Here is a 25,646-nt window from a genome sequence, read left to right on the forward strand (position 1 = left end):
AAATGGAATCCGAAATCAACGTTCGATTTTCTGCTGACGTGAAGAATATTGAGGAAGATACACAAAATGACACATAGTAAAGAAGTTGTATTGTTGTAACTCCCTTTTTAAGAAATAAATCTTTCATTATAAGTTAATTCGAAAACAGTAAAAATACTAAAATTTTAAGCTGCTAAATACAGCTTTTCCTGTAAGTCTTAGTTAGCATATAGGGAAAACGGAATAATTATATTTCCATAGTCATTAAATGAAACTATCGACAATTTTCTGTTACTAAAAAAGTAATTTGTTTGCCAATGACTTTGTGGTTATGTTACCCCATAAGAAAATCAATTCGGGACACTCGATAGGGGACATTTTTAGTGGCTAAACTCGAGTATTCCGAGAAGCTATCATGCCCTTGAAAAGGAAATTGGTTAGACAATGACTACGCAAGACATTCATAACCCACTTTGGTTGGACTTGAACTACATGGGTCTCTATATACATATACTTCCAGTTATTTTCTTAAGCTGTTAGCTGGCGTTATTAGCCAGACCCCTGGGAATGCTGACAACCTGGCCGGCTTGTGAATGGAATGGCGCCTAATCAAAACCTCGAATCTGCATTCCATGGGCAGCGGGGGTGGTGCTTTGACCCTCTCAAAAAGCCCCCGTTCCATGAACCACTGTCATGTTTGCACTTGTCATTATTGTTAATTGTATTTGCGGGGTGGCCGAGCATGCATGGACTATATTTACATAGCAATCCGAGTGGCCGAGGCGGGACAAATGTAATTCAAAGTTACCACTTTCCGTTTCAGTGAGGCCCGCGGCGTTGTAAGGAGCGCAACAGCATGCCCAGGAAGCGCAAAAAGCGAAATTACTAGAGAAGCAACCGGAAAGGATATTCTATCGCACAGGAAGTACAGTACACATCCGCTCCGATGGCCACCGGCATCGAGCTGCTCGTGGCCGCCGCCCTTTGCGTCACCTGTCCGCCGCTGAACGAGTCCCTGCCGACGAGCCTCATCCTGCTCGACGAAGACGGCACCCCACGGCAGTCCACCGAACTGCCCATCGATGTGGAGGTTACCGGTCTCGATGAGGACACCCCCGAGGAGACCCTGGAGTCCATCATTAGCAAGAAGCTCAAGCTCCGCGAGATGCGCGAGTGGATCGGTGGCAAACACCTGCGCATCGCCACCCTGGAGGACTATCCGCTCAGCTACACCCATGTCCTGGATAACGGCACCCGCATCGGCCTTGGAGTCTCCTTTCAGATTATCGACTTCCTCAAGAAGAAGTTCAACTTCACCTATGAGGTTGCTGTCCCCCAAGACAACATTATCGGCTCTCAAAGTGACTTTGATCGCAGCCTCATCGAGATGGTCAACAGCAGTGTGAGTAGCCTGTTGGTGGTTGGACATTCTATAACTTTGCATTTAGGATTTTAATTTACTTGCCAATACATTTCAATTACGACTAGTTGTTGTTGCATACAAAATGGAATACCCTTTAAATCATAGGTAGATTTCTTAAGATATCGAAAATAAAATTTTACTTGAACTCCGTTTAAATATTTTTTTAACATAAGATCGATCGCTCTTTATTTACAATATAAAGTAAGTTTTATTTTTAGTTTAATTCATTGTATTTAAAACTTTAAAATATAGTTCATTTTAAGATTTTGTTAGGTATTTTCTAATTTCTAATGCCTATAAAATAGATTCGACCTTTGGCAGTTCGACTGTAGATTTAATTATTTAAAGCATCTTATAGATATGAATTTCCCAGTGATACAAGTTTCATGTTGAATACTTAATACCCTGCAGACAGTGGACTTGGCAGCGGCTTTCATACCCTCCCTTTCCGAACAGCGGAGCTTTGTTTACTACTCGACCACGACTCTGGATGAGGGCGAGTGGATTATGGTGATGCAGCGTCCCCGGGAATCTGCCAGCGGATCCGGACTACTGGCGCCCTTCGAGTTCTGGGTCTGGATCCTCATCCTCGTCTCGCTCCTGGCCGTTGGTCCGATCATCTACGTGCTGATCATCCTGCGGAACCGGCTGACCGGCGACGGCCAGCAGACACCCTATTCGCTGGGCCACTGCGCCTGGTTCGTCTACGGGGCGCTGATGAAGCAGGGCAGCACCCTGTCACCCATCGCAGGTGGGCTGCAATTAGGTTAAAGTGCAATCGGGCGGCCAAGATAGCGATCGCCAAGCGCTAATGGGCCCGCTGATTGCATGCGTGCCGGCACACCACCAGTTTGTCGTTTCATTTAGCTCATTGAAAACCATTTCAAACCATTACAGACTCGACCCGGCTGCTCTTTGCCACCTGGTGGATTTTCATCACGATACTGACGTCCTTCTACACGGCCAACCTGACCGCCTTCCTGACCCTCTCCAAGTTCACGCTGCCCTACAACACGGTCAACGATATTCTTACAAAGAACAAGCACTTTGTGTCCATGCGGGGCGGTGGGGTCGAGTACGCCATCCGAACGGTGAGTGGATCTCCGGGTGAAAATTAATTAGTTGAAACAGTGAGATATGGAAGGACAGGGTGAATGTAGATTTTGTACTTATAGATACCTTTTGAATTCGAGCCAATTTCACAGTGGCACTTGAAATGCTAGTATTAATATTTATCTAATGAGTAAAAGATTTATAAAGCGACAACATGGTGCTCTATATATATTTATATTGGCATCTCATCTCTCTTTTGATATGATTCCAGACCAATGAATCTCTGTCCATGCTGAACCGCATGATCCAGAACAACTACGCCGTGTTCTCGGACGAGGCCAACGACACATACAACCTGCAGAATTACGTGGAAAGGAATGGATACGTTTTCGTTAGGGATCGGCCGGCGATTAACATAATGTTGTATCAGGACTATCTGTACCGCAAGACAGTCAGCTTTAGTGACGAGAAGGTCCATTGTCCGTTTGCCATGGCCAAGGAGCCGTTCCTGAAGAAGAAGCGCACGTTCGCCTATCCGATTGGCTCGAATCTGAGCCAGTTATTCGATCCAGAGTGGGTGAGCTGAGGATTATGTCGCATGGATAATACGATTTGGCCCTTTGCAGGCTGCTCAACCTGGTGGAGTCGGGCATTGTGAAGCACTTGTCGTCCAAGGACCTGCCCAGTGCGGAGATCTGTCCGCAGGATCTTGGCGGAACGGAGCGACAGCTGAGGAACGGAGACCTGATGATGACCTACTACATAATGCTGGCCGGTTTCGCGACCGCACTGGCCGTTTTCAGCACGGAGCTGGTGTTCCGGTATGTCAACAGTCGCCAGGAGGCAAACAAGTGGGCGCGGCACGGGATCGGACGGACACCCAATGGCCAGTCGGTGGCTCCATCCCGTTGGCTCCGCAGCTGGAGGCGCGTGGACAGTGGACACGGGCAGCTGCTGGGCGCCTCCACCCACGGCCAAAATGTAACTCCACCGCCGCCGTACCAGAGCATCTTCAACGGCGGAAGTCAGGGGGATCCACTGAATCGATGGCGACGACCTCTTGGAAACGGAAATGCCAGCGGAAACGGTGTGCTCCTGGGTGGCGACTCTGAGGGCGGTGTTCGGCGTTTGATCAACGGACGCGACTACATGGTATTCCGCAGTCCGAATGGACAGAGCCAACTGGTCCCAGTTCGATCGCCCTCGGCGGCCTTATTTCAATACAGCTACACCGAGTAGATACTAGTTCAAAGACAGTAATGGGAAGTAAACTTTATTGATTAGGCAAAGCTTACATTTTACATTAAAAAAAAAAATAGAGTGATATAATATTGTTTTAAACTACATTGAATGTTTTGAGTACTATCTAAAAAGAAAAATTAGTATAAATTCATTCCCATGAAGGGTAACATTTTTAATTGGCTTAGTTACTTCACATTACTGTTTCGATGTATTTGCAAAGCACACCTGTAATCACCGCAATCAAGAAGTAGACATCAAAACGGAGTTGTTATACTTAGTGCACCAATAAAAATAATCGTATATTCGTATACAATTTCTTATTACTTTCAATTTGGATCGTTTAAGAACCATTTTAATGATAATAACATATACTTATATAAAAAGAAATACAAATTTTAATGTTGAATAGACATAAATCAAACTCACAGAGTAGCAAGCACAAAAAATGTTCAGTTTTCAAAACAATGGAAGATTTTAAAGGTACGCTTCTATAAAGTACAAAATTTTATGAAGACATGTCAGGGATTCTATGTACTGATGTCGAAATTTCAATGTGCACCACTTTGCACCTTAGTTTTACGGGGTATAGTTGTGTATTAATGGAATCGAAGAAGATAGCACTTCCTCGTGTTTTTCCGCTTTTTTTCAAGAGCATCAAAACTGAATGTTAATAGTTTAGTTATTTCGTAACTTATTCATTTCTTAATTTGGGCCTTATTAACATCTTACAGGATTTAAGAGTGAATCGTTTATTTCCCAGATACCAGTTACCCCACCAAATTCCATCGTTTGCGCCGTCGTCCAAAACTTTTTTAGTTGTACTGAAGGGACCATTTAGGATACTGAAAAAATTAAATTGTTTAACTCGAATTCTAAATGGGGCCTAATGAGTACTTTCTTACCACTGAGCTTTAACGGCATCCCACCAACAAAAATATGAACGGTCAGAAAAGCTCCATTTTTCAAATTTATATTTCTCATGAGCACGCAAAGCATCGCCAGCGTTTCCCGAATAATTACCTAACGACTTTAATGCATATCCGGATTCTTTGTTTCCAACACAAAAGTTATCATATCTGGCGTATGCTGTTACGTCATCAAAGTCAACAAGTTCAACATATAACTCATGCCTGTGGCTCGTGGTTAACTGATGAATTGCCTGGATACCAATCCAAAAATCTCCATTTAAATCCCCAAACCCATTTTCATAACTGTTTTCATTTTTTACGACGAAATCTATTTTACCATCGAACCGACGTTGAATGACCATCCAACCGGAACCCGCAAAAGGAATGTCTTCAAATACGGCCGTAAACGGAGAAATCCCATCACCTTTTATGAATTTAATATGAGGATTCTTTGAATGGTTTAGTAATATGGTTACGTTATTATTTCGTGTATTTGTCATCTCGTCGTTTGTTTTTGATTTATCTTCTAATTGTAAGATCTTATTATCCATCTCTTGCATTGTTGTTTTTGTTTCATCTTCTAAATTAACCAACTTATCATCAATCAACTCTACAATCTTATTATTCATCTCTTGAATTGTTGACTCCAAATCAACCATTTTATTCTTCAGTTCATTAAATTCTGGCAAGTCCTGAAGTTGGTTATTAGAAAAGACATTTTGAGTATCCTTCTCTGTATCAATATTTAGATTTTTTGTTAAGTCAAGAGTATTCTTCAAATCGTCCTTCTCATTTATGATAGTTTCTTTCTGTTTTAAACTTTTTTCAGCATCAGCCAACTGTATTTCTAAACTGCTGATTTTTATATCTTTGCTGAGTATTTCCTTTTTAAGTTCTTGAATTAACATTTCATAGTCGGCAGTTTCAAATTCTTTGTGTTCTGAGTCACTAACAAGCTAATATACGTAATTTATTTTATGTTAAAAAAAGTTTCTTACATATGACACACTAATTTACCGAAAAGCTATCAGATGCTGCATCCTCCATAGTTTCCTTTTGTTGTTTCGATCCATCGGTTGACATTTCTATTTTCATTTTTAGTTTTCTGGAAAATGTTTTATTTTAAAATTAAGCTTTGTTTAAAACAGATGCATGACATAAAATAGGTTGAAATGTGTAGAATTCGTTTATTTTTTGTAAGATCTGAGGTGGCACAGAAAGCTCTTTAATGGAAATTCAGGGGATTTCCCTCAAATTCAGCCCGATGGAATTTATACATAGGAAAGTATGTACTTATGTACATTGTACATATGTATTTCTGAATAATACGAACAATATATGTACACTAGGGCGGTCCACATTTATATGGAGAAGCATGTGATGGGTGAGAACAATATTTCAATTTTTGGACCGCCCTAATGCACACACATGTTCACGAAACTGTAAAATGAACATTGTACATATGTACATGCATAACTACAGAAATCCGTTTAGAAAAAAATTAAAGTTATCTTGCAAATAAAATCCGCCATCGTTAAAACTTCCCCTGATCGATGACTGTACTAAACATATACATTGCTTTTATGGCATTTTATTATTAGTAAAGAAACATAGGAAATTTTGAAGTGTTTTACGCCAGTGCTTCTTGGAAAAATTACATCAGTAACATCCAAGTCCAACTTACCTGCCAATATTGTACAGTACTTTAATGGTGTAAAGGCACTTTATGTACTTTATTGTTTAAAGAAAAAAACTGGAACTGAACTGATAAACATTCACATTCAAAAACACAATTTGCAAATTCGCACGCCTGCACAAACCGATCTAGTGCCTGAATATTCTCAAATAAAAGTTCCTAATTTATTCCATGGTTGATAATATACCAACAATTTTAGGAAATACCGCATTTTAAGTGTTACCACATCACTCGCATAACGGACTTAAAACTTAGATAAATAAAGACAAGAGTTTCAGTTTTATTCAATTATTTATTCACCAGCATCAGCAGTAAGGATTCCGAATCCCAACATTCAATACTTAAATACTATGTACTATGTAAATATACTAAAAATAATATGTCCATGCTATAAATATGATAATCATTAATTATTTAAAAAACATAACGTTCTAGTCCAGCGTTGACTGCGGACTAAAGGCATAAGTAGATGACTGAACGTCGAGGCTGCTGTTGGAGGAGCAGGAGCTCATCGAGGGTGCCCTAGTGGACCTTGCCGATGAGGCGGAGGATGATCCGCTGGAGGAGGAGGAACTGACCCAGGCGTGGCCGCTGCGCCTCCGCCGCTGTCGAACCAGACCCAAGACCGATCCGGCCACCGGAGTGGAGGCGGAACTGGCTGACATTTGCCTCCGGATGCTGGCATTCATTGAGATGTGAATGGGCTCCGGAGCAGGTGCGGTGGCCGGACGTTGGGCAGTCGCCTCCGAGCCAGACTCCAGATCGCTGGAGGTCGGGGACGCAGCTTCCTCGATCTCCACCGGTGCAGCCGGAGCATTCAACACCCGTCCATCCAGTAGTTGCAGCGTGGGCACACTGCGCGCCAGGAGCGAGCGGTAAAGAGCCAGCCGGCAGACGGGATTCCCCTGCAACTCCACCTCCTGCAGCTGCGGGCACATTCCCAGGAAGGAGAGCAGACCCAGTTCGCTGATCCGGTTGTTCCTTGCCTTTAGAACGCGGAGGTGGACCAGTTCGGCCAGAGGATCAACCCGTTGGATCATGTTTCCATCGGCTATGAGCACCCGGATGGCCGGCAATCCGCTGGTGCCGTCGAAGCTGTTCAGCCCGCAGTTGCTGATGTCCAGCCGGGTCAGCTGGAGGAGTCCGTAGCCCAGGTCCCTAAGCGAACTCAGCACACTGCCACTCAGGTCGAGGCTTTGGAGGCGCGGCAGGAAGAGGGACAGCCGAGACAGGCTGATTGTGTAGGATATCACGCGCAGGCGCACCGACTCCACCGCCTCCAGATCCGTGCGTTGCGTGACTCGCCGCTAAAAGGACAACGCAGTATTACTCCTAGTCTGTTAACCATATATATCTTTATCAAAATACTCACAATTCAGTTGGAAATTTTCTTTAAGAGTAACTTTTTCTAACTGTATTGTGGTTATAGATATTTCATTCGATAATTCTTTAATGCTATGTACATTTATGTTTACGCAGTTATTTCAGCGCTCAGCAGCTTCCCACTAAGCGGGAACAGGAAATTGCTCTGCTCTTTTTCTGCCGCCACACAAACAGTGTAGAACAGTGTATTGCGTGCGAATTGCTGATTTACACATACACAGAGAGAATTCTTATTCGAGTTCAGAATGTTTTTAAAAAAAAATAGAACGAAATTTTTGAAGATGAAAATGTTTTCATTGTGCTAAAATTAAGATAAATGGTCGCTATTTACTTTGTATATCTCAACAACTAAACTATTAGAAAAGTTGTTTAATAAGCTCAATTTAAGTTTTCTCTGCTCACCATTTCGATCTAATATTAAGATAATTGATACCAAAATGTACTTAACGGTTTTCGAGAACGAATGTACTCAAATCAAGAACAATGTACTAGAATATTTCTCTGTGTATATGTATTACCAAAACTTTATATAAAATACGACATTTAAATGGAACTTAAGAAATTACAAATGTAGCTTATAATAATATTATTATATAATAATTTTTCAGGCAATACACATATTATAATTTGCCTACCAGTAACTCGTCCAAGGTCGGTTCCGGGGCCTGTTGGGGCAAAACCACGGGCAGCAGATGCACGAAGGCCGGAAGGTGTTGGGTCTCCTCGGTAATGGGCACATCCCGGTCGAAGGAGTTCCGGCGGGCCAATTGCCGACGGTTGAGCTGCGCCCGCTGCTGCTGCTGGGCGGGATTCTGCTGGTTGAGACGCACCTCAGGCGGAGGCATCCGCACCTGTGCCAAGGCCGCCGGACCTGGTGGGGCCAATAGGATGGGCAGCTCCGCCTGAAGGGAGTGATCCGGAGAGGACTCCAGATACTCGGCAGGCGCCTCCAGCAGTGGCATTATAAGGTTTAATAAACTTAGCAGCTCCTTCTTTCGTGTCCAGCTCTGTATTTTGACTGTCTTTATTGACATAACAACCTGAAGGTTTCCATGGGCAACGATTGGTGATGGTAAAAGGTCTTATTATACATTGTTGATACTTGGTCAGTCCCTAATAGTAAAGATGTTATAATTTAAACATGTTACGAGTTATAGCTTAATAACAATTTGTACCATTTAAATTGCAAGATCCGAGTGAATTGATGTTTATTTTGAAAATAACAGAACCTAGCGTAGTCAAGGGGAGCAAATCAGACTTTATTAAAAATATTTCCCCTAAATTGATAACTGAAATATGGGACCGACTAAACAAAAGCTGTGTATGTATGGGTGGCCTTAAAAGTAGGCTATCGTTTCTTTGGAAGTCCCAAATGGTATTAAAAATGGTATGTTTATAGACATGAAAACATAATTTAATCCAATTTGGTTCATCAAACAAATAAGTCTAAAAGTTCTGACCTTAAGGGGGAAGTTATTGGGTGAATAAACTTGCTTTGTGCCCGTGTCGCTATAAGTCTAGTTGAAAGGTCTTAGTTTTGTATGTACAAAAAACAGTATGTGTATCGATCTATATTTTTGCAGCATTCCGCTGTTCGCCTTTATTACTCCTTAACCGGATTTTTTGGCAATAAGCCCACTGACGTCAGTCTGACGTCATGGTCGTGACGTTCGCTTTCACAAACACTCTCTCCCACGGACTTTCTTTCTCTCTTTCGGGGTGTCTGTCCGCTTTGGGAGAGCGGCTAGAGTTTTGCCCAGGGGCGGATCTAAAGAGTTTGGAGGGGGTTGTTGAATCAGAGTCAAGAAGGCAGGGTAAGAAATACCTACTACAAAATTGTATTTAAATTTAAAAATAAATTTTTTTTTAGTGGTGCACTTTTTTAGTAATTATGAAAAGAAAACATAAAAAATTTCAGTATTTTCTATTATATTCATACATCCCTATAGACATTTTTCACACCAACGCCAAAAGGCTTCTCTGTCTGTCTCGCGCACTCTCTCTCTACCTCTTTCTCTCTCCCCCTCTATGGCTTTACTATAATCAAATTTTCCTGACGCCTGTCAAGCTTTTGCCGGCTTTTGTGAATTTTCCGGGGGGGTGGGGTTGGCTCCTTGGGGAGGCACTGTTGTTGTTTTGGTTTTGACTGGAGCTTTTTCCATTGACGTCATCAGAGGCGAAAGCTGCGCAGTGAGCTGACATCCTACCACGCATTTATCGATTACACAGGGGAGAGAGTGGGAGAGAAAGCGGTGGCGATAGGACGTACGAGTGGGCGAATTCGGTTTTTGCTAATGCAGGCAAAAGTACAATTTAATTGCACTCGAAAATTAAAAAATTAAATTCAAAATTAATTTTTTAATCCCCTTTTAAGCTCACACAGTTACAAATATTACCTAAAACAGCACAAATTATATGCGGTTTTTCTCTCAGTGCTGTGCAGCTGCTTTTTAAGTCTGGGTTCAGGTGTTGCCAATAAAATCCCATCTTCAGCTCGCACATTTTTATAGGTGACTAAAAATAGATTTTGTCAATAATACCAACAAACACAAGCACAACCACACACACACACACACACCCCCGAATTGTGTGGGTGCACGAACACGCACTGTTGACGTCATTGTCCTTAAAGCTCTAGCGCTCTCCTTTCGTCCCGTTACTACGTTACAACCACATCGAAAACTGCTCTCCCTCTCTTCTCCGAAATACCGTTCGGCTTTCAAATCCTCTCTTTTTGACGGCGACGTGGGCGTAGGCGTCGCTGCTCCACTAAACAGTGGGTTTAACTTAACAGTGGATTGAGACTGCGCTAAATACATTTGACATTTGTCTACGCGACAAGTCGGGAACTTCCCAAACTACAAAATCAGTAAGATCATCCATCGTTCCATTACAAACTGAACAGATTTCTAAAGAAGTTCTATGTTTTTATATTTCATTAAAAAGAACTGGGGACATTAAAAACATATCTTTACTTCGGTAAATGGGGTTCAAGCAAAGGCTTTTTGTGTTGATTATTAAAAAAAAATAAATCAATCAATCATTCAATAAAAATGTGAGAAATATAAAATTTATAAAATAAAATTGATTCCGAAGCTTAAACAAAATTCCGCAGTTTTACCAATAAATTTTTGTATTAATACTAATTAGCTAGAAAGCTGTGAAGATCGATAGTTATATAGCCAGTTAACTTATCCCAATTTATTCAAATTTTACAGGAATTGTTGTCAGAAAAGGTTTGTTCTGTGCTCAGCCCTTATTATTTTTACCGCAAACTCAAACCTTGGTAGAACATTTGAGTACTTTTCCCCTTAAAGTATCAGTTTCTGTACTGTTAGCCCCGGCAGAGAAGTCGACGTCGTAGAGAGACGGAAGCTCAGAAACTGGGAGAGCCAAGTCTATTTAAGCACCACGCAAAGACCAAATCGTTGTTATTGCAGAACAGTTTTTCGAACGCGTTGCTTTGGTTTCGGTTCCGTTCGCATCGCAAAGTAAAAATAAATATCTGAGAAAGCCATGGATAAGGCCTAGTGAACTGAATCGCGCGATAACGTAACTAAGAGATTGATCCTCCGGATGATCCCGAAACCCATGTTTTTTGAGCGTTGACGATAGTGGATAGGATAGTGGATAGGATAGTGGCCAAGTGAAGCCTTGAGGAAAGGAAATGCCACCAGCCCGCAGCTGAGCTGCATTCGCCGTTCTGTCGTAGTGGTCGTGTCCTCTCGCGCGCGTGTGTGTGTGGGTGAGCTGTGCACCGTGTTATTTGGGTCAAAAGCTGCAGCAGCACAAAGTTCCCGTTCCCAGGGGGTGTCCACCTGTTATGCAGCTGGCCTAGGATCTGGGATCCCGCGTCCAAAGAGTCCCACATGGAGGCGAAGGTCCACCGCCAGCATCAGCGGCATCGCCGCACGGAGGCGCGTCAGCGGCGCCTGGAACGTGAGGCGGCGGCCACGGGAGCACCGCCCACCACCCCCGAGCGGGCTGAGGCCTTGGACTGTGCCACCGCCCTCAATGAGGGCGTGGCATCGGCGGAGCCAGGCGGCAGTGGCGGTACACCGAGCAGTGCGGGTCGCATCAGTGCCCAGAGTTCGGCGGACAGCATCGAGCTGGTGGGTTCGCCCAGCCAGACGTCCCAGCAAACCGTGGTCCTGGTCAACGGCCATGTGCCCCCGGGCCAGGAGGAGGAGCAGGAGGAGTCACCACTGGGGGCCGGCAATCTCCGGGAATCGCCGCCGCTCCCCAAGCAGAGTGACGGCAGTCGCAACTCCTCCGGCGATGCGATGAGCCTGCGGGAGACCCTGCAGCAGCTACCAGCCACCCATCACCATCGATCGCGCCGAACCATCTCGCCTGCGGATCCGGATGCCTCCTTCCATCGGGGAATACTTGGCTATATGGATCGCGAACTGAAGCAGAGCTCGCCTACGCCATCTGCGCCGGCGGGAACCGGAAACGGAAATGGCAATGGCAATGGCAACGGCACGGGCGCCTCCCGGAAGCAGCAATCGCTGTCCGATCCTCAGGCCAGTCCCGCCCAGCGATCCCTGCGCTCGCGGAGCAGCTTCGACAAGAGCCCTCGGCGGAAGCGCAGCAAGTCGGAGTCCAGGAGGAGGCGAGAACGGAAGCTGATAGCCGCCGGCGAGATGGAGGTCCGCCAGGCGAACGAAACCCTGATGAGGTACCTTAAGCAGTGCTCCGACATGCACGACGCCTCACTCTCCGGCGAACTGGAGATCGACCAGAGTCTGGAGGAGAGACGCGTCCACCGGAAGACCAAGTCGCAGAGGGACAAGCGGGGCCAGCTGATCAGTGAGTTGTTACCATTAATTGTGCACTGTAATCCCAGGGATTCCTTATTTCCATTCTGAGCATCCTAAGCCATTTTAGAATGTCTTTATATACTTTTGGATTACCTTCGCATAACATTTATAGAATAACGTTTTTGAAGCCTAATAAAAGTGCATCGATACTTTGAAAATTCTACTTTGGGACATTGTTTTCACCCAAAACCTTATTTCAATTATTGCATTTTAATAATTATCTTAACTATTCCATACCATCAAAAAAATACATCTCAAAAAGCAAAATAGTTATACATTAGAACACTTCCCGAAATTTGCCCATACGCCCATTCATTCATAATAGTCGCCACCACACCACTCTCCCAGTGCGCTTCGTCACTATCTTAAATACCTTTCAGAAATCACACCGTAAGAATATATATATTTTATAATTACATGTAAACAATAAAAATACATAATACATAAGTGTTTAATTAAACATTTTTAAATACGTAAAGATGCCTAGACGATAACCAAATTTTGGGGATATTTTTCTGTGTAGTCTTCGTGCTCCCCACATCCAGGTCCCAGTTCCCATTGAGTAAAACCAGCTGGGGAAAAAGCTCCACCCTTCCACCTGGTCACCCACTTACTGTTCTCACGATTCTGCGCACTCGTCCATTTGAGGCACTTGAAAAAAGCCATGAGATATTAGTTTGAACGCTCCTAACTGTTTTTGATATCTTATCGCATATTGATTATGCTATGCAGTTCCTTAAAAACATATATCACATGCTTAACAGCACAAAAAAATACTTTAAAAGTAAATCTTCTATCTATGTTCTATATTCTATCATCTCACACTGATTTCGATTAAAACCTATTATACTTATATTGAATCTTATTTATCAACAAAAGTTTTTAGTATACCATTTAATGGTTTTTTAAGTAGTTGGATATGAGACATACAGTTTTTCCTAGCCAAGATTTATTTATATTATAAGAAACTTGTAATATCTATGTACTGAGTTTTGGAAAGCCGCCCAATAACAAAATGAGAAAGCGATTTCTTTCGGTGCAATCACATAATCCCATTCGTATCCTTCCTTCTCCCCCAGGCAAACTGTACTCGGCGGGCGGGATATCCTCGATTCTGAAGGAGCTGGCCGACGACATCGCTCCCGCTGAGGGCGAGGAGATCTACAACCCGTTCACGCCGGTCGTCTCGCCCACGGACGATGCGCCCGCGCACATCGACAAGATGTTCCTGCAGACGTCATCCGGATATCGACCCGTGGAGCACAGCTACTACAAGCGCTCCTTCCTGGGGGCCGGTGTCCGTGGGTCCGCCGGAATGTCGGCATCCGGTGGAGGAGGCGGCGGTCGCCTCGATGGCATCTCTGCCGCGGAGCTGGGTGGCGCCGGTCGCCTATTCCGCTCCAGCGGCAGCCACGCCCACGGCGGCGCCGGCATGGGCGGGACTTCCGGTGCCTCAGGGAGTGGGCGTGGCAGTTACGGAGACGCCCGCTGTCTGCTCGATGGCGACTCCAATCGGTGAGTTTAATGGTTAACATGAGTAGATAATAAAATAATAAAAATATTAAAAGCTCAAAAATGTTATTTTAAGATTTAGACATTGAGCAACCATTTTGGCATACTCCTTAGAAATCACTCATACTAAATTTTTTTGAAAAGTATAGTTTTATCATATTGAACCTTTATTCAATACATTTTTTTACATTATTCGAGTTAAAATATACGCCATCTATGTTAACAGAAATCTTTAAAAAGAAGCTGAACAAATTTTTTCTAACCACCAAATGTGTATCTTTTAAACGTTCATCTTCATTAGGCATTTCTTTTATTTTTGGTAGGAATCGTTCTTAAGAATTCTAAAAATTGTGAGTTAAATAAGCAGAATTAGCCGTTCTGAATTTGTAGAGCTGAGAGGTATTTAACTCCGAAATGAGCTCAATGTAAGCTATTTTCAGTACGAACGGTATTAAACTCGAAAGCATGAAATCGTTCTTAAATCAAGAGAGTACTTGATTTTAGCGCGGTGTTTTTCCCTGAGTGTATAATTTATCAGTATTATACCATCATTTGTGGTCTTGCTCTAAACCCAAATTTCATTCCCTTCCAGCAATGGCATCACCAGCAACATACAACTAGCCTGTGTAGTTCAACGAATCTGGCTGCTCATCTCAAATATATGCCACGGCCTGCTAGCCGGTCTAGCCCTGGCCCACCTACTCTTCGTGCTGAGCAGCCCCCCAATGGACTGGGCCAAGGTCATCAATGGCATGAGTCTCGCTGGCGAGACGATGTCATCAACCGCCCAACCCCCATCCACGTCGACGCCATCGGCGATGGACCTCGATCCTGGCGATCAGGGAACGGAGTCGAGCGGATCCCCATCCTCATCAGCGTCCGGAGCGGGAGGCAGTGACGCCATGGCCCTGATAAGGGATTACGCGGGATTTGCGGAGATATACTTAAACACCTTCTACTGCTTGGCCATAATCTGTCTGGTTTCTGTTTTCGATCGGTGAGTCTGGGGGTAGAATTTAAAATGGTAGTATATAGAGCTGTTCAGTTTGGGAACTTTCAAAGGAATTTAGGGGATTAAAATGTACCCTCAATGGAAACAACTATTAAAACTTTTTAGTTTGTGTGAGTTCCAATTGAACCCCTTCACAGTGAGACCTGAGTAACATGGTTAAACTTTAATACCTACCTTGCAATGAGACCCTTCGTCGATTCTAATTGTGTCCTTAGAGTCTTTCCGATGTCCTTTGGCTGATTAAAAGTCAATTTGGCCCACGCTCAACCTTCGTCTGCTAAAAATAGGAACCTTTACCCGGCGAAGGAGTTCGCCTCGAGAACTCATTGACCTCAGGTGGCGGAGGATTCGCAGCGAGTTTGATTGAGCTGGAAGCCAGCCGGATGTGGGTAACCCTCGAGAGCCTCCCGGTTTTGTTTGGTTTTTGGTCTAGACGGGTTGGGGGGTGTCAAAATCACTCTGGAGGCGCTGGAAAGTGTGCTACGAAAAGCATTAGCGCTTCTTGAACTTTATGGAATTGTGACCTCAATTTAAGAACTTGTTCGGCTTCGCGGTCGCATAGAAATAATTTGTATGGCTCGCATTGCGTGGTCGCTTTCATCAGCCACAAAATATTTTAATGCCCTTAAACTTTGCTCTTTTTGCATGCCAAAGTCGCTGCCCACACACAAGCGAACCACTCTGCCTGCACTCTTGACCTTTAAAGGCTGCGCCAGTCGATGGCACAAGTGTGTGGGTGGTTCTGGGTGGTACGGGTGGCAATGGTGGTTGGATGGCTGGTGGGTTGGGTGGTTGGGAGCGGTCGGAACGGAGTAGAACAGAACTATCTGCCGTTGTTTGGCCACTCGGATTGTGCCATTTTCGGCTGGCAGAAGTGTGAAACTGTGTATGACATTTCGCCCTGTCGCCACAGCGCCAGTTGATTTATGTGCGGCTGTCGCTTTGCTAAATGTTAAGTATCTCCCGGTAGTGGAGTCTGCGACCTGACCTTTGCCCCTTGCCAATTGGAGTAATGCGGAGGATTTGCTTTCAATTAGTATGCAAGCGATAAAATGTCAGGACATTTAAGAACTCAAAGAAAGGTTACTTTCATTCAGCAAATTGGACATCTTGAGCATCTAACCTTTAAAATGGTTGGGCAGATGGCTTATGGCAACTTTTAAGGTGTTCAATAAGATTTATGTAGGGGATCTGCTTTTATTTGCTTTTAGAACATCAGACATTTGGTTATTTACTCTTCATTTAGATTCTTGGGCTTTTCCATTCCACCACTTGCATTTTCTTATCAGTGATCAAAATGCGCCCTCCACTTGATGTGGTAAGGCAACCTCCAATTAGTTCTAAGGTCAGCTCAAGTTCATTCGACGTAACCTCGGCCTGTTACAAAGTAAATGTGAGTTGGCTATTATTAGGTATTTTCAAGAAATACGTTTGCAGGTTCCAATTGTGAAAAAACTCAGATATTAGTTAAGTGTGCTTAGTTGTTGGTTAATGTTTTTACCAAAAAACATATAAACATTGCGTCTATTCATTATCTAATCTTTTTGGTCTTCAGTATGGACATCTGCCGCTGGAGCTTCTCGAATGCCAGCGAACTGATCTCGTTCCGTTGGCTCATCATCACCATGATCTATGTGGCGACAATAATCCTAACAATTTGCTCCGATTCCATCGACGAGAAGATGTACCTGTTCAACAATAATGCCAACATTACGCTTACGCAACAGGAGATGGTAAGAGATCACCTACTGACCATATAAATTGCAATTCTATACCATCTATATATCCCATTTCGAACAGCTGAGCAACAGTGTGCAGAGTGTTTGGAGCAGCTTGTCGGTTACGAGGAGCATTGCCGCCATATCGGGATGGATTATGATCGGACTGACGCCACAGGAGGATATGCTATACGAGCACCTGGTGGATCTTACCAAATATCAGTTGACAAATAATTGAATTTAAGGCGAAAGCGACCTTTCGACTAGGTGTAAATAGTTTTGTAGTTGAACTCTTAGCAGCTGTTGTTCAGTTATTGGCTTTTTATATGTATGGCATAATCGAAACGCAATAGGACTCTAATGTATACCCAAATCTTAAGCTTTAAAGTCGTCTCCTAAGGATTCACATTGATGCTCTTCACTGGCCGCTAGAACAAACCAAACCCAAGAAGAAAAACAATTAAATGACAACCAAAGAACCTAATGGTTAACCTTCGAGTTAGTTGACTAAGCAAATATAGTAAACGCAGGATATAGACACAATATAAAGAAGAAAATGTATGAAATACCTATATTTACCAGATATTATACGCATGCTGATATACATTATATACGCGAACATAGAAATATTTACAGTACTTGAAATAATTTTTCTTACACATATCGTCTAAAAAAATGGAATCCTTTGTTATTCATCGTTGCGGCAATTTTACAGAAAAGGCTTCCCCAAGTTAGATCCTCAGTCGATAAAGGTTAACGACCGACTAATAATAGTTTAAGCAGATGTAATTTGTAAAAAGAGTTTCTATGCAGCAAACATAAGTGTGTAAATAGGTATATAAAAAAATTATTTACACTGAGAATGTTGAATTATATATCTAAAAAAAAATCCAGTATAAAATTACTGCTGGCTTTACATAAATTAATTTCGTTAAAGTTTCTTTTCTGTGAAATTTTCTTATTTAGTGACTAATAAAGTATGTGTTAAAGTTAAGTTCTTTTAGAGACATTATAAAAACAATTCGACATTTTACATGAGCTGTATATAAACCGAGTGCAATAAAATACCGAATATTAAAGTTTAATTATACACTTAACAATATACGGAGACAAATGTAATGAAAATATATGTAATGAAAATGAGCTAACGAATCGATCAAAGCGAATGACAAGGAAATCTCGTTGTAAACTTGTATATAAAAAATATAAACGAAAATAAACAAAAATTATGTATAAAGGCAGAAAAAATCATTTTATTTATTTAAAAGGTTGGAAACATTTTTCCGTATCTAATAGATGAGAAAAATCAATATTTTTGTTTTTTGAAGGTGTTAAAACCAAATATTTTTTTAAAGCGAGTGAAAATATATTATACAGGCAGTAACTACATTTATCAACATATAGAACATATTCCTTAACTAAAGAAGAAAGATTTTGTAAAATATAAGCAACAATGATCTTGACTCAAGTTCAAAAAAATTTGTAACGGTTCAAAAAGAAATACTTGTATGGTACCACTTGTAATTAGTATTTTATGCGTTTTAAATACCTTTTTATTCCATTCGATAAGGCACTAGGCACTTTTGAAGTCAGAGATTTTGCAACACCATATTTTTCGCACGGCGTCATGCGAACGTAAGTGTCAACAAAACGTAAGCCACCGTAAGTGTCAGTAAAAAAGGGAGATAGCCTCAGCGTAAGTGTCAGTGAAAAAGGGAGATGCAAGATGCTGCGAGAGAAGAGAGAGTAGAGCTCAACGCTCTCAACTTTTTGGCGAAAACTTTGTTTTCAAAGCAACGCCAAGCCAGCGGCTGCTCGCTCAGAAATCTTTTATAAGGCACTACCCTGCAAGCATTTTCTATCGCGGAAGGCACTTATTAAGTGACTTCAAGAAGATAAAAACGATCGTCCGCGATATCGCATTCGGATCGCATGACTCCCGTCGGGAAGAAATGTGCCACTTCGGCGACACTTCTCGAAGTCACTTCTGGAAGTTACTCCGAAGTGACTTTACATTTGCTTGTAGAAGATATCTAGAAGAGTCTTTCCCAATTGGAAAAACTTGAATAAAAACATATTTTTTTATACTTTCAATATTTTGGTTTTATTTTGTGTATAAGTTGTTTGTCCGGTTGTATACTCACTGGCATGTAGCAAATTTTGCTGATCAATGTTATTTAGGTCCAGCTCGTCGACATAAGAAATTTATTAAAAACCATTTCTAAAGGAAACAGAAACAAAAATTATTTTTTGTTCAGTCAAAGTAAAAATAAACTAGAAGACATTACCTTTTACAATGAAATATGTTGAGAATCGTTGGATCCGCAGTTACACGCCAAATAGTGTCCACAGCTAGCTTGTCCGTAAATAGCTTTAAATAATCGTACAGTACGAAAAAAACAAAGCAATATTTTTAAAACGCACAAAATTGATACAAAACCGCACTGTACAGACAAATCGCGCAACGAAATGACGCTTTGGCGAAAAATAATAGCGTGGGTCAAAAGGAAGACCAACAAATTTTCAGAAAAAAAGGGGTAACGGAAAATTACCGCGACCTCTTTTTATGGCTTGTTTTTCCCATTAATTTTGTTTTTGTAAAATGTGTATGTATGTGTCTCAGAAGTTACTTCTTCGCGAACCCGACCCTTTTTGTTTTTGTAGTTTCAGAAGTGACTTAGAGGTTACTTCTACGCGTTATATGTATATTTTGTTTTTGTAAAATGTGTTCTATCGCCGTTTTATCGCGCAGAAGTGTCTCAGAAGTTACTTCTTTGCCATCGCGACCCTTTTTGTTTTTGTAAAATGTGTACTATCGTCTTTCTATCGCGCAGAAGTTACTAAGAAGTGACTCCTGGACGACAGGCGATAGAAATATCGCCCTTTTGCTTGCAGGGTAACGGTTGCTTGAAAAAACGATTTCGTGGGCAGACAAACCATCTCGAAAGTGACGCTTTTCAAACAACGAATTAACAAACCAAGAGCCCGTTGGGTGTAGTTGCGGTTTAAACATAGCAAAAACAGCTTTTAACCAAAAATTGTTTTAAGAGGAATTTATTAATTAAGAGGAACAAGCAGTCCTCCACGCCATCTTAAAAAAGGTACGACACAAGTGATCATACAATTGAAGGTCACTCGCGGAGAAGTAAGTGCAGCATCATGAAAACGTCAAACGTAAACAATCCCGCGGAGGAGCCCCAAGGTTCTTCGCTGGAATCATCTTCTGACAGTATAACGTAAGACACAATTATACATATGTACATATGTACATACATACATTTTATCCTATAGCGAATATTACTTTGTTTAATTTAATAGCGAATCTGAAGGGGAAGTTAAAAATGTAAGAAATGACAATTTTGAGATCAATATACGCAATCTTCGTAAAATCGAAGTCCTAGAGGCCAGGCTGGAAGTTTCTGAGAAAGAAAAGATAAGACTTTATGAAGTTCTCATTGGAGAAAAGGACAATTTAATAAAATTGATCACCGAAACCAAGAACTTAACCATTAAACAAATGCAAAGTCAAATTAACGATTTGCATTACGTGCTTAACTTAAAGAACTCGTTAAATGAAAACAGTGCTAGAGAAATCCCAGCAAACTTGGATTCAAAAGACATGCCCCATATTTCTGAGGAGCGTCAACCTATTAAAATTCAGTTGGGGACCATGATAAATCAAATGGAGTTACATAAAGAATATATCGCCGAGTTGGAATCAAAGGTTCAAGAAAAGGATGCTCTAATAGCTAATTTTGAATCGAAAGTAGAGGAAATGAAAATTCACTTGGAGAACTTCAAAGAAAACTCAAAGAAAGATGAAGATTGTCTTAAGGTCAAAATTGCCGAACTAGAAAAGAAAGTTACCATCACATCAGCTGCACTCAATGAAAAAGATAACCAATTGAAACGAACTTCCTTGGATCTAAACTTAACAACAGAGAGCAGAGTTAGAACCGTTGTTGGAATGAAATTAGGGGTCTTCATGGCAGTATTCGAAGATATTCCATCTGCTGGCTCGGATTGGATGGTTATTCAACATTCCAGTAGCTTTGGTCATCAGGCATTGCAAATCATTTCGCAATCACTAAGTAACAATGGCTTTGGTGATTTGAATGGAGAGTACTTTCTTGGTTATAATATCATTCATCAATTGACAAGCACACAAACACTTGAAGTGTATTTAAAATTTAAAATTGATAATGTAACAAGATTTGCAAGATACGATCACTTTGTTGTTGGAAGCAAAGATGGGGTACATAATAGAGTCCCTGGGTTCCTATTCGGGAGATTTTGGCGATTGCTTACAACGTCATGAGAAAAAAGAAGTACCCCAACCCTGGTTTAATATAAACAATCATAATATGTAAGTAGGAAAATAAGTAGATCATATACTTAACTTAATAAATTCATTCTTTAGGTATTTAGTTCCTGTAAAATCTTTCAAAATGTTTATAAGGCCGATAACGACTACCGATAAGTCAATGTGGTTTAACAATGCACTAAATTCTATTTGCAAGGGTAAGTAGGAGAACAAGAACAAATTATATCTTAACTTCTCGGACTCCTGGATCTACAATGGGAAAAAAAATGTCTTTTTATAACGATCTTTTATAAAAAGCAATGGTGTGCAAAATTAAAAAATAAATTAACTTTTTCAAATTCAAAAACTCACCGATGAACACCCTTGCAGGTTGCAGAAGGCTCGCAAGTTATGGTATCAATATCTATATCAATATTTAATCTTCAATTTTATAGGCCATAACGGCCAAAATCGCCTCGTGTAACTTATACTGAAGATTTTTTCTTTTATTTAAGAGAACTTTTAAACGATTGTCCAGCCATGAGAAGTGAAGTGGTGAAATAGAAAATGGGCAAAGAGCTGGAATTAGATAAAAAACTTATTTGCGTAACGATTAAATAGGATTCATTCAAGATTTAAAATTGCCAATGATTGGGCCCTGTTTTGCAGAGTAAAGCTTTAAATTTATCTTTTTAAAATTGTTAGCGACCTTCCCTCCCTTTTTTTTCCTATTTTGTATATTATCCATTCTCGTTCTTCTCTGTTCCTACACTTTTATCAAGCTCAGAAATTCAATATTTTTGAATCAAGGCGCCATGTGTTCTTCCTCTTCATGAACATGAGTCATAATTTTCCTGAGCTGGTAACACCAACATCGTCTTTCTCTTTGACCCCCATTCTGCATAGCAACAACCCCTCACCACTTTCTTCACAACTCCTTTCCCCTTAAGATGAGACAGCATTTTTTCGGTCTGGCAACGCTTGATTCTTTAAATTTCAAAGAAATTTTAAAGTCTGGCAACGCTTGATTCTTTTAATTTCTGAAAAATTTTAAATTATATCGTATCGTAAAAAAAATACGATAAACAAAAACTTTTGTTTTTTTTTTAAATCCGGTTGTGAAACAGGATAGGAACGAAAATGTTCCTGGTAGATGGCGCTAAAAAGTTCATGTAGAAAAATGCCACGTAAAACAATGTTACATGTATTCTTGATTTCGGTCTGTCAGAAATGTGGGTTAGTTTTGATGGTTATTAATTGAAGTTTTTATAGAACTTCCAATATTTTCAAATTTGATTTTACTTAGAGCTATAATTTTGCCAGTTCAACCCTTATTACGATCTACAATTTAAAATAGTTTTATAAGGCTATAAGACCTAATTTAATGTCAGCCTGGTGGGTTAAATAATACTTGACAAGTCAAACCATCAAGAGTATGTGTTGGATCTTATCCTCCAGCCGACAGAAACCCAGCAACCAATAAAACTGTAAATGTTTCGCTAAATGGCTTCAAAGCGTAAACAAAGCTGTTAAAATGAGCGCAACGCACTTCGACCAAGTCGATTCATAGGAGGTGTGCCCCACGAATTCCAAATTGAATTGATCCACTTAATCTGCAATTAATTTTTTTTGCTGTCCCTAAAAATGTTTGCAAGTCATTCTTGTCATGTAAATTTATAATGCAACATTTCATAATTAACCAAAGCTTGTTTACCAAATTTGATAGAAGTCTAGAAAACGGTTTTTTGGGCCATGCCACAATTTGCATAAATCATTTTTAATCATTTTTCTTGTTTACGGTAAAGATATTATGAAGTCTATTAAAAGTTGTTCTTTTTGGCTAAGCAAGCGAGTAATTTAACAAAATGCATATATTTTGAAGTTTATTTAACTTGTGTTTAAAAGCCCCTGGCTATGTTGGGTATTTAAAATGTAAATAATGTTTCTCTCTCATAATTAGATGTTACGAGGCCATAACACAAGTCATTGTCATCGTTATCACAACCGCCAACGTTATCGGAGTAAACGCATTATCATCATTAAACACTTGCTGCAATTATGGCGCTAATTGAATTTCTAAATGAATATAATGACTCGACAGCAACAAAAACAAGCCCAAGCGCAGCACAATAGACCAGGATGTACTGCTTTGTGGCCTGGCATATCCTGTAACATGGCCGTGCAAATTATAAAGATATTTGACATTGAAGAACGACTTCTTGATGCCTTTTTGCGACTGGACAATCCTCGGTACTTTAAAAGCTTACAACATTCTTATAAGTGTTTATTTTTCACCATTTAATAATTTTATTTTTTGATTTGTAATGCAGGCTTAAGAAAAAATAAATAACTGTCCTTAATTTAGTAAAAAATAAAATAAAATTACAAAAAAAAGGCTCCTAAATTCAAAAATACTGCCTATTATATTTTTGTATCTTTTTTGTATAATCCAATCAGGAATTAAAAATTGTTTAATAATAAATGCTTTTTATAACAGGCTAAGAAAAAAATACTAAAGCGATACAACTGAATTTCAAAATAAATATTTTAATATTATTATGTCCATACTTAAGCAGTTCATTTTTCGTAAATACTGTGGGTATATTAATAAAATAATTTGTGTAGTTAAAACTTATTTCTTTTTTATTTCTCTTAAGGCCCTTCAAAATATTAAACACCAGACTTAAATGTTTATTGCCCTGTCGGTGGTAGCAAACTCAGCCGGAAGCCCAACAAGGCCTAAGATTCAAGAATCCTGGCAGCCAGCCTGAGTGAAAAGGACGAGTCTCCTGTAATTAGGTTAAACACACACGTGGCTCCAAGTGCCTTTCTGCGGGTGTGCGAGTGTGTGGCCAGGCTGGAGATAAAACGCTGCAAAAATGAGGTGAGAAAATGAAATAAAACAACCAACGGCTGGCGCAACGAATAAAAATGGCGCGTAATTTGCACGTTTAACCGCATGACAGCGAAAAAAATTACACAACCCATGCACAATAGACAAAGTTACAAACACGTACGCATCCTGGCAGTGGCGTTTTAGAGGGGGTTATCCTGAAAAAACACCTTCCTGCAATAGTTTGTTTACTATTTAGCGAACACATATTGCACTTACTACTAATGTTAAATTTATGGGCTTGTTACGCACACTCCTTTCATCCTATTAACCTATTGATTTATATTATCCAAGGAAACGTCAACAAATATATTTGGGAACTGATGGTTATATAAAGTCTCAAATAAATGTTGATGCTTGTAAAACCCCTGTGGAAAGATCTTGCCCACGGCACTGTTCCCTCGTGTGAGCTTGTGGTGTCTAAATTACAATTACATCGCAGCAAAAGCCAGAGCACTCAAGTCGTCCAACTGGCCTTGGATGGTTGCTGTTGCTGCTGCTGTTGCTTTTGCCCTGCTCCTGTTGTTGCGGCTCCTGGGCTGGACATTCGAGCATATGGTCGAGTAATTATCCTGTTGCTCTTACCAGCATCTCGGCTTAGCCATCCGCCACCGCAGTGCCCTACTTGAGCTCCGCTGCTTATCGAAATGGCTATCAAGCTGGCTGGTCCGAGATGAGTTGATTAATTGAAATATTCCGAGCCTACGAACGCGGAGGGAAAACTATCTAAAGGGATAGCTCATTGAGAGCATATGTTGTCCCGTCACCGGGGGTATTCAATAAGGATAATGCCACGGCTGGTATCATAGTTAATGATTTGTAGAGAAGAGTTTCTGCAGGAGTTTCGGCTTGTCTGTAGCCTAGCCTATTGGTGTATTGATCCTAGAAATATTTGTTTTTTCTAGGAAGATTAAGAAAGCATCCCATTCTGTAGCTTTTTAAATTTTGTATCATCTTTACTTTTTGAACTTGTGTCTAAACACCTTCACTTAAACACAGATTTTTAAAAGATCTTTCACTTTTCCCTCAATCCTACTCTACTTTTTCAATTTTATATCATCTTTAGTTTATCGATTGTTTCGCATTAGTTACATTACATTTTGTAGCTTTCAGAATTATTTACAAACATTTTTATAAGGTATTTACTTATAATAAAGAAGGGTATCGTCCTGTCTTTGGAACTCTGCTGTGGCAGCACGAAAACTTGTTGCCTTAACTTTTAATTAAGCCAAGAGTTTGTGTAATGTATCTGGCCGTGCGTCCTTCTGTGCTCCTAGAGAGTGTGTGCGAAATTAACAAATAAGCGTATAAATTATGCCACAACACGCTGACAGTGCACGCACACACACACAAACGTGCCAACGGGTGTGGGATGTGGAGGTCCTTTGGCCAGGATCAGGGAAATATGAGCAGCAACTGTGGACGGGCGACATCTGCAGCTCCTCCGCCATTTGGCGTCATTGTCATAGATGTTGCTGCTCCACTGGGCAAAAGTGGGGCGAGGCCCAAAGCCAGTTGCCCATTTCCCAGTTTGTCAGTAGACCACATTCCAGCCAGCTTCGAATTACATTGGCTTTAAAGCGCAATTCGTCGGCATGTGTGTGTGCCGGGCCATTGTTATTGTTGCTGCTGGTCAAACATGACACTTGCCAAGACCCAGGAGCCATTGGGACTCAAGGCAGCGACTCCGAGATGACCATT

The 25,646-nt window shown here is 41.0% G+C and overlaps 5 protein-coding genes and 1 long non-coding RNA gene across 6 annotated transcripts; 4 read left to right on the forward strand and 2 right to left on the reverse strand.

Moving 5' to 3' along the window:
• The first annotated feature begins 808 nt into the window (after positions 1 to 808).
• Ir76b (Ionotropic receptor 76b) lies at positions 809 to 4,027 on the forward strand. The gene is made up of 5 exons (XM_017069664.4): positions 809 to 1,381; positions 1,814 to 2,153; positions 2,300 to 2,493; positions 2,727 to 3,028; positions 3,082 to 4,027. The coding sequence occupies exons 1-5, from the start codon at positions 926 to 928 to the stop codon at positions 3,692 to 3,694; spliced, it is 1,905 nt and encodes a 634-aa protein (XP_016925153.4). The 5' UTR covers positions 809 to 925; the 3' UTR covers positions 3,695 to 4,027.
• Positions 4,006 to 6,447, reverse strand: LOC108006228 (fibrinogen-like protein 1). The gene is made up of 4 exons (XM_070997055.1): positions 6,290 to 6,447; positions 5,623 to 5,710; positions 4,600 to 5,561; positions 4,006 to 4,539 (listed from the first exon to the last, which is right to left on the reverse strand). Exons 2-4 carry the CDS (start codon positions 5,698 to 5,700, stop codon positions 4,389 to 4,391), a joined length of 1,191 nt encoding a protein of 396 aa, XP_070853156.1. The 5' UTR covers positions 5,701 to 5,710; positions 6,290 to 6,447; the 3' UTR covers positions 4,006 to 4,388.
• Positions 6,290 to 8,774, reverse strand: LOC136116466 (leucine-rich repeat-containing protein 56). Its single transcript, XM_065864173.2, has 2 exons — positions 8,320 to 8,774; positions 6,290 to 7,608 (listed from the first exon to the last, which is right to left on the reverse strand). Exons 1-2 carry the CDS (start codon positions 8,716 to 8,718, stop codon positions 6,733 to 6,735), a joined length of 1,275 nt encoding a protein of 424 aa, XP_065720245.2. The 5' UTR covers positions 8,719 to 8,774; the 3' UTR covers positions 6,290 to 6,732.
• Positions 8,775 to 11,108: 2,334 nt separating this feature from the next.
• On the forward strand, positions 11,109 to 17,997 carry LOC108006200 (uncharacterized). Its single transcript, XM_036814867.3, has 5 exons — positions 11,109 to 12,496; positions 13,587 to 14,022; positions 14,612 to 15,016; positions 16,587 to 16,764; positions 16,832 to 17,997. The coding sequence occupies exons 1-5, from the start codon at positions 11,554 to 11,556 to the stop codon at positions 16,985 to 16,987; spliced, it is 2,118 nt and encodes a 705-aa protein (XP_036670762.3). The 5' UTR covers positions 11,109 to 11,553; the 3' UTR covers positions 16,988 to 17,997.
• A 1,651-nt stretch (positions 17,998 to 19,648) lies between these two features.
• LOC108006204 (putative leucine-rich repeat-containing protein DDB_G0290503) lies at positions 19,649 to 21,082 on the forward strand. Its single transcript, XM_036816067.3, has 2 exons — positions 19,649 to 19,985; positions 20,068 to 21,082. Exons 1-2 carry the CDS (start codon positions 19,909 to 19,911, stop codon positions 21,065 to 21,067), a joined length of 1,077 nt encoding a protein of 358 aa, XP_036671962.3. The 5' UTR covers positions 19,649 to 19,908; the 3' UTR covers positions 21,068 to 21,082.
• An 87-nt stretch (positions 21,083 to 21,169) lies between these two features.
• LOC139353074 (uncharacterized) lies at positions 21,170 to 23,619 on the forward strand. Its single transcript, XR_011604208.1, has 2 exons — positions 21,170 to 21,270; positions 23,013 to 23,619. It is a non-coding gene; the product is annotated as an uncharacterized lncRNA (long non-coding RNA).
• The last annotated feature ends 2,027 nt before the right edge of the window (positions 23,620 to 25,646 follow it).

This window comes from Drosophila suzukii, chromosome 3 (genome assembly GCF_043229965.1).
Source record: "Drosophila suzukii chromosome 3, CBGP_Dsuzu_IsoJpt1.0, whole genome shotgun sequence".
Taxonomy (NCBI): Eukaryota; Metazoa; Arthropoda; class Insecta; order Diptera; family Drosophilidae; genus Drosophila; species Drosophila suzukii.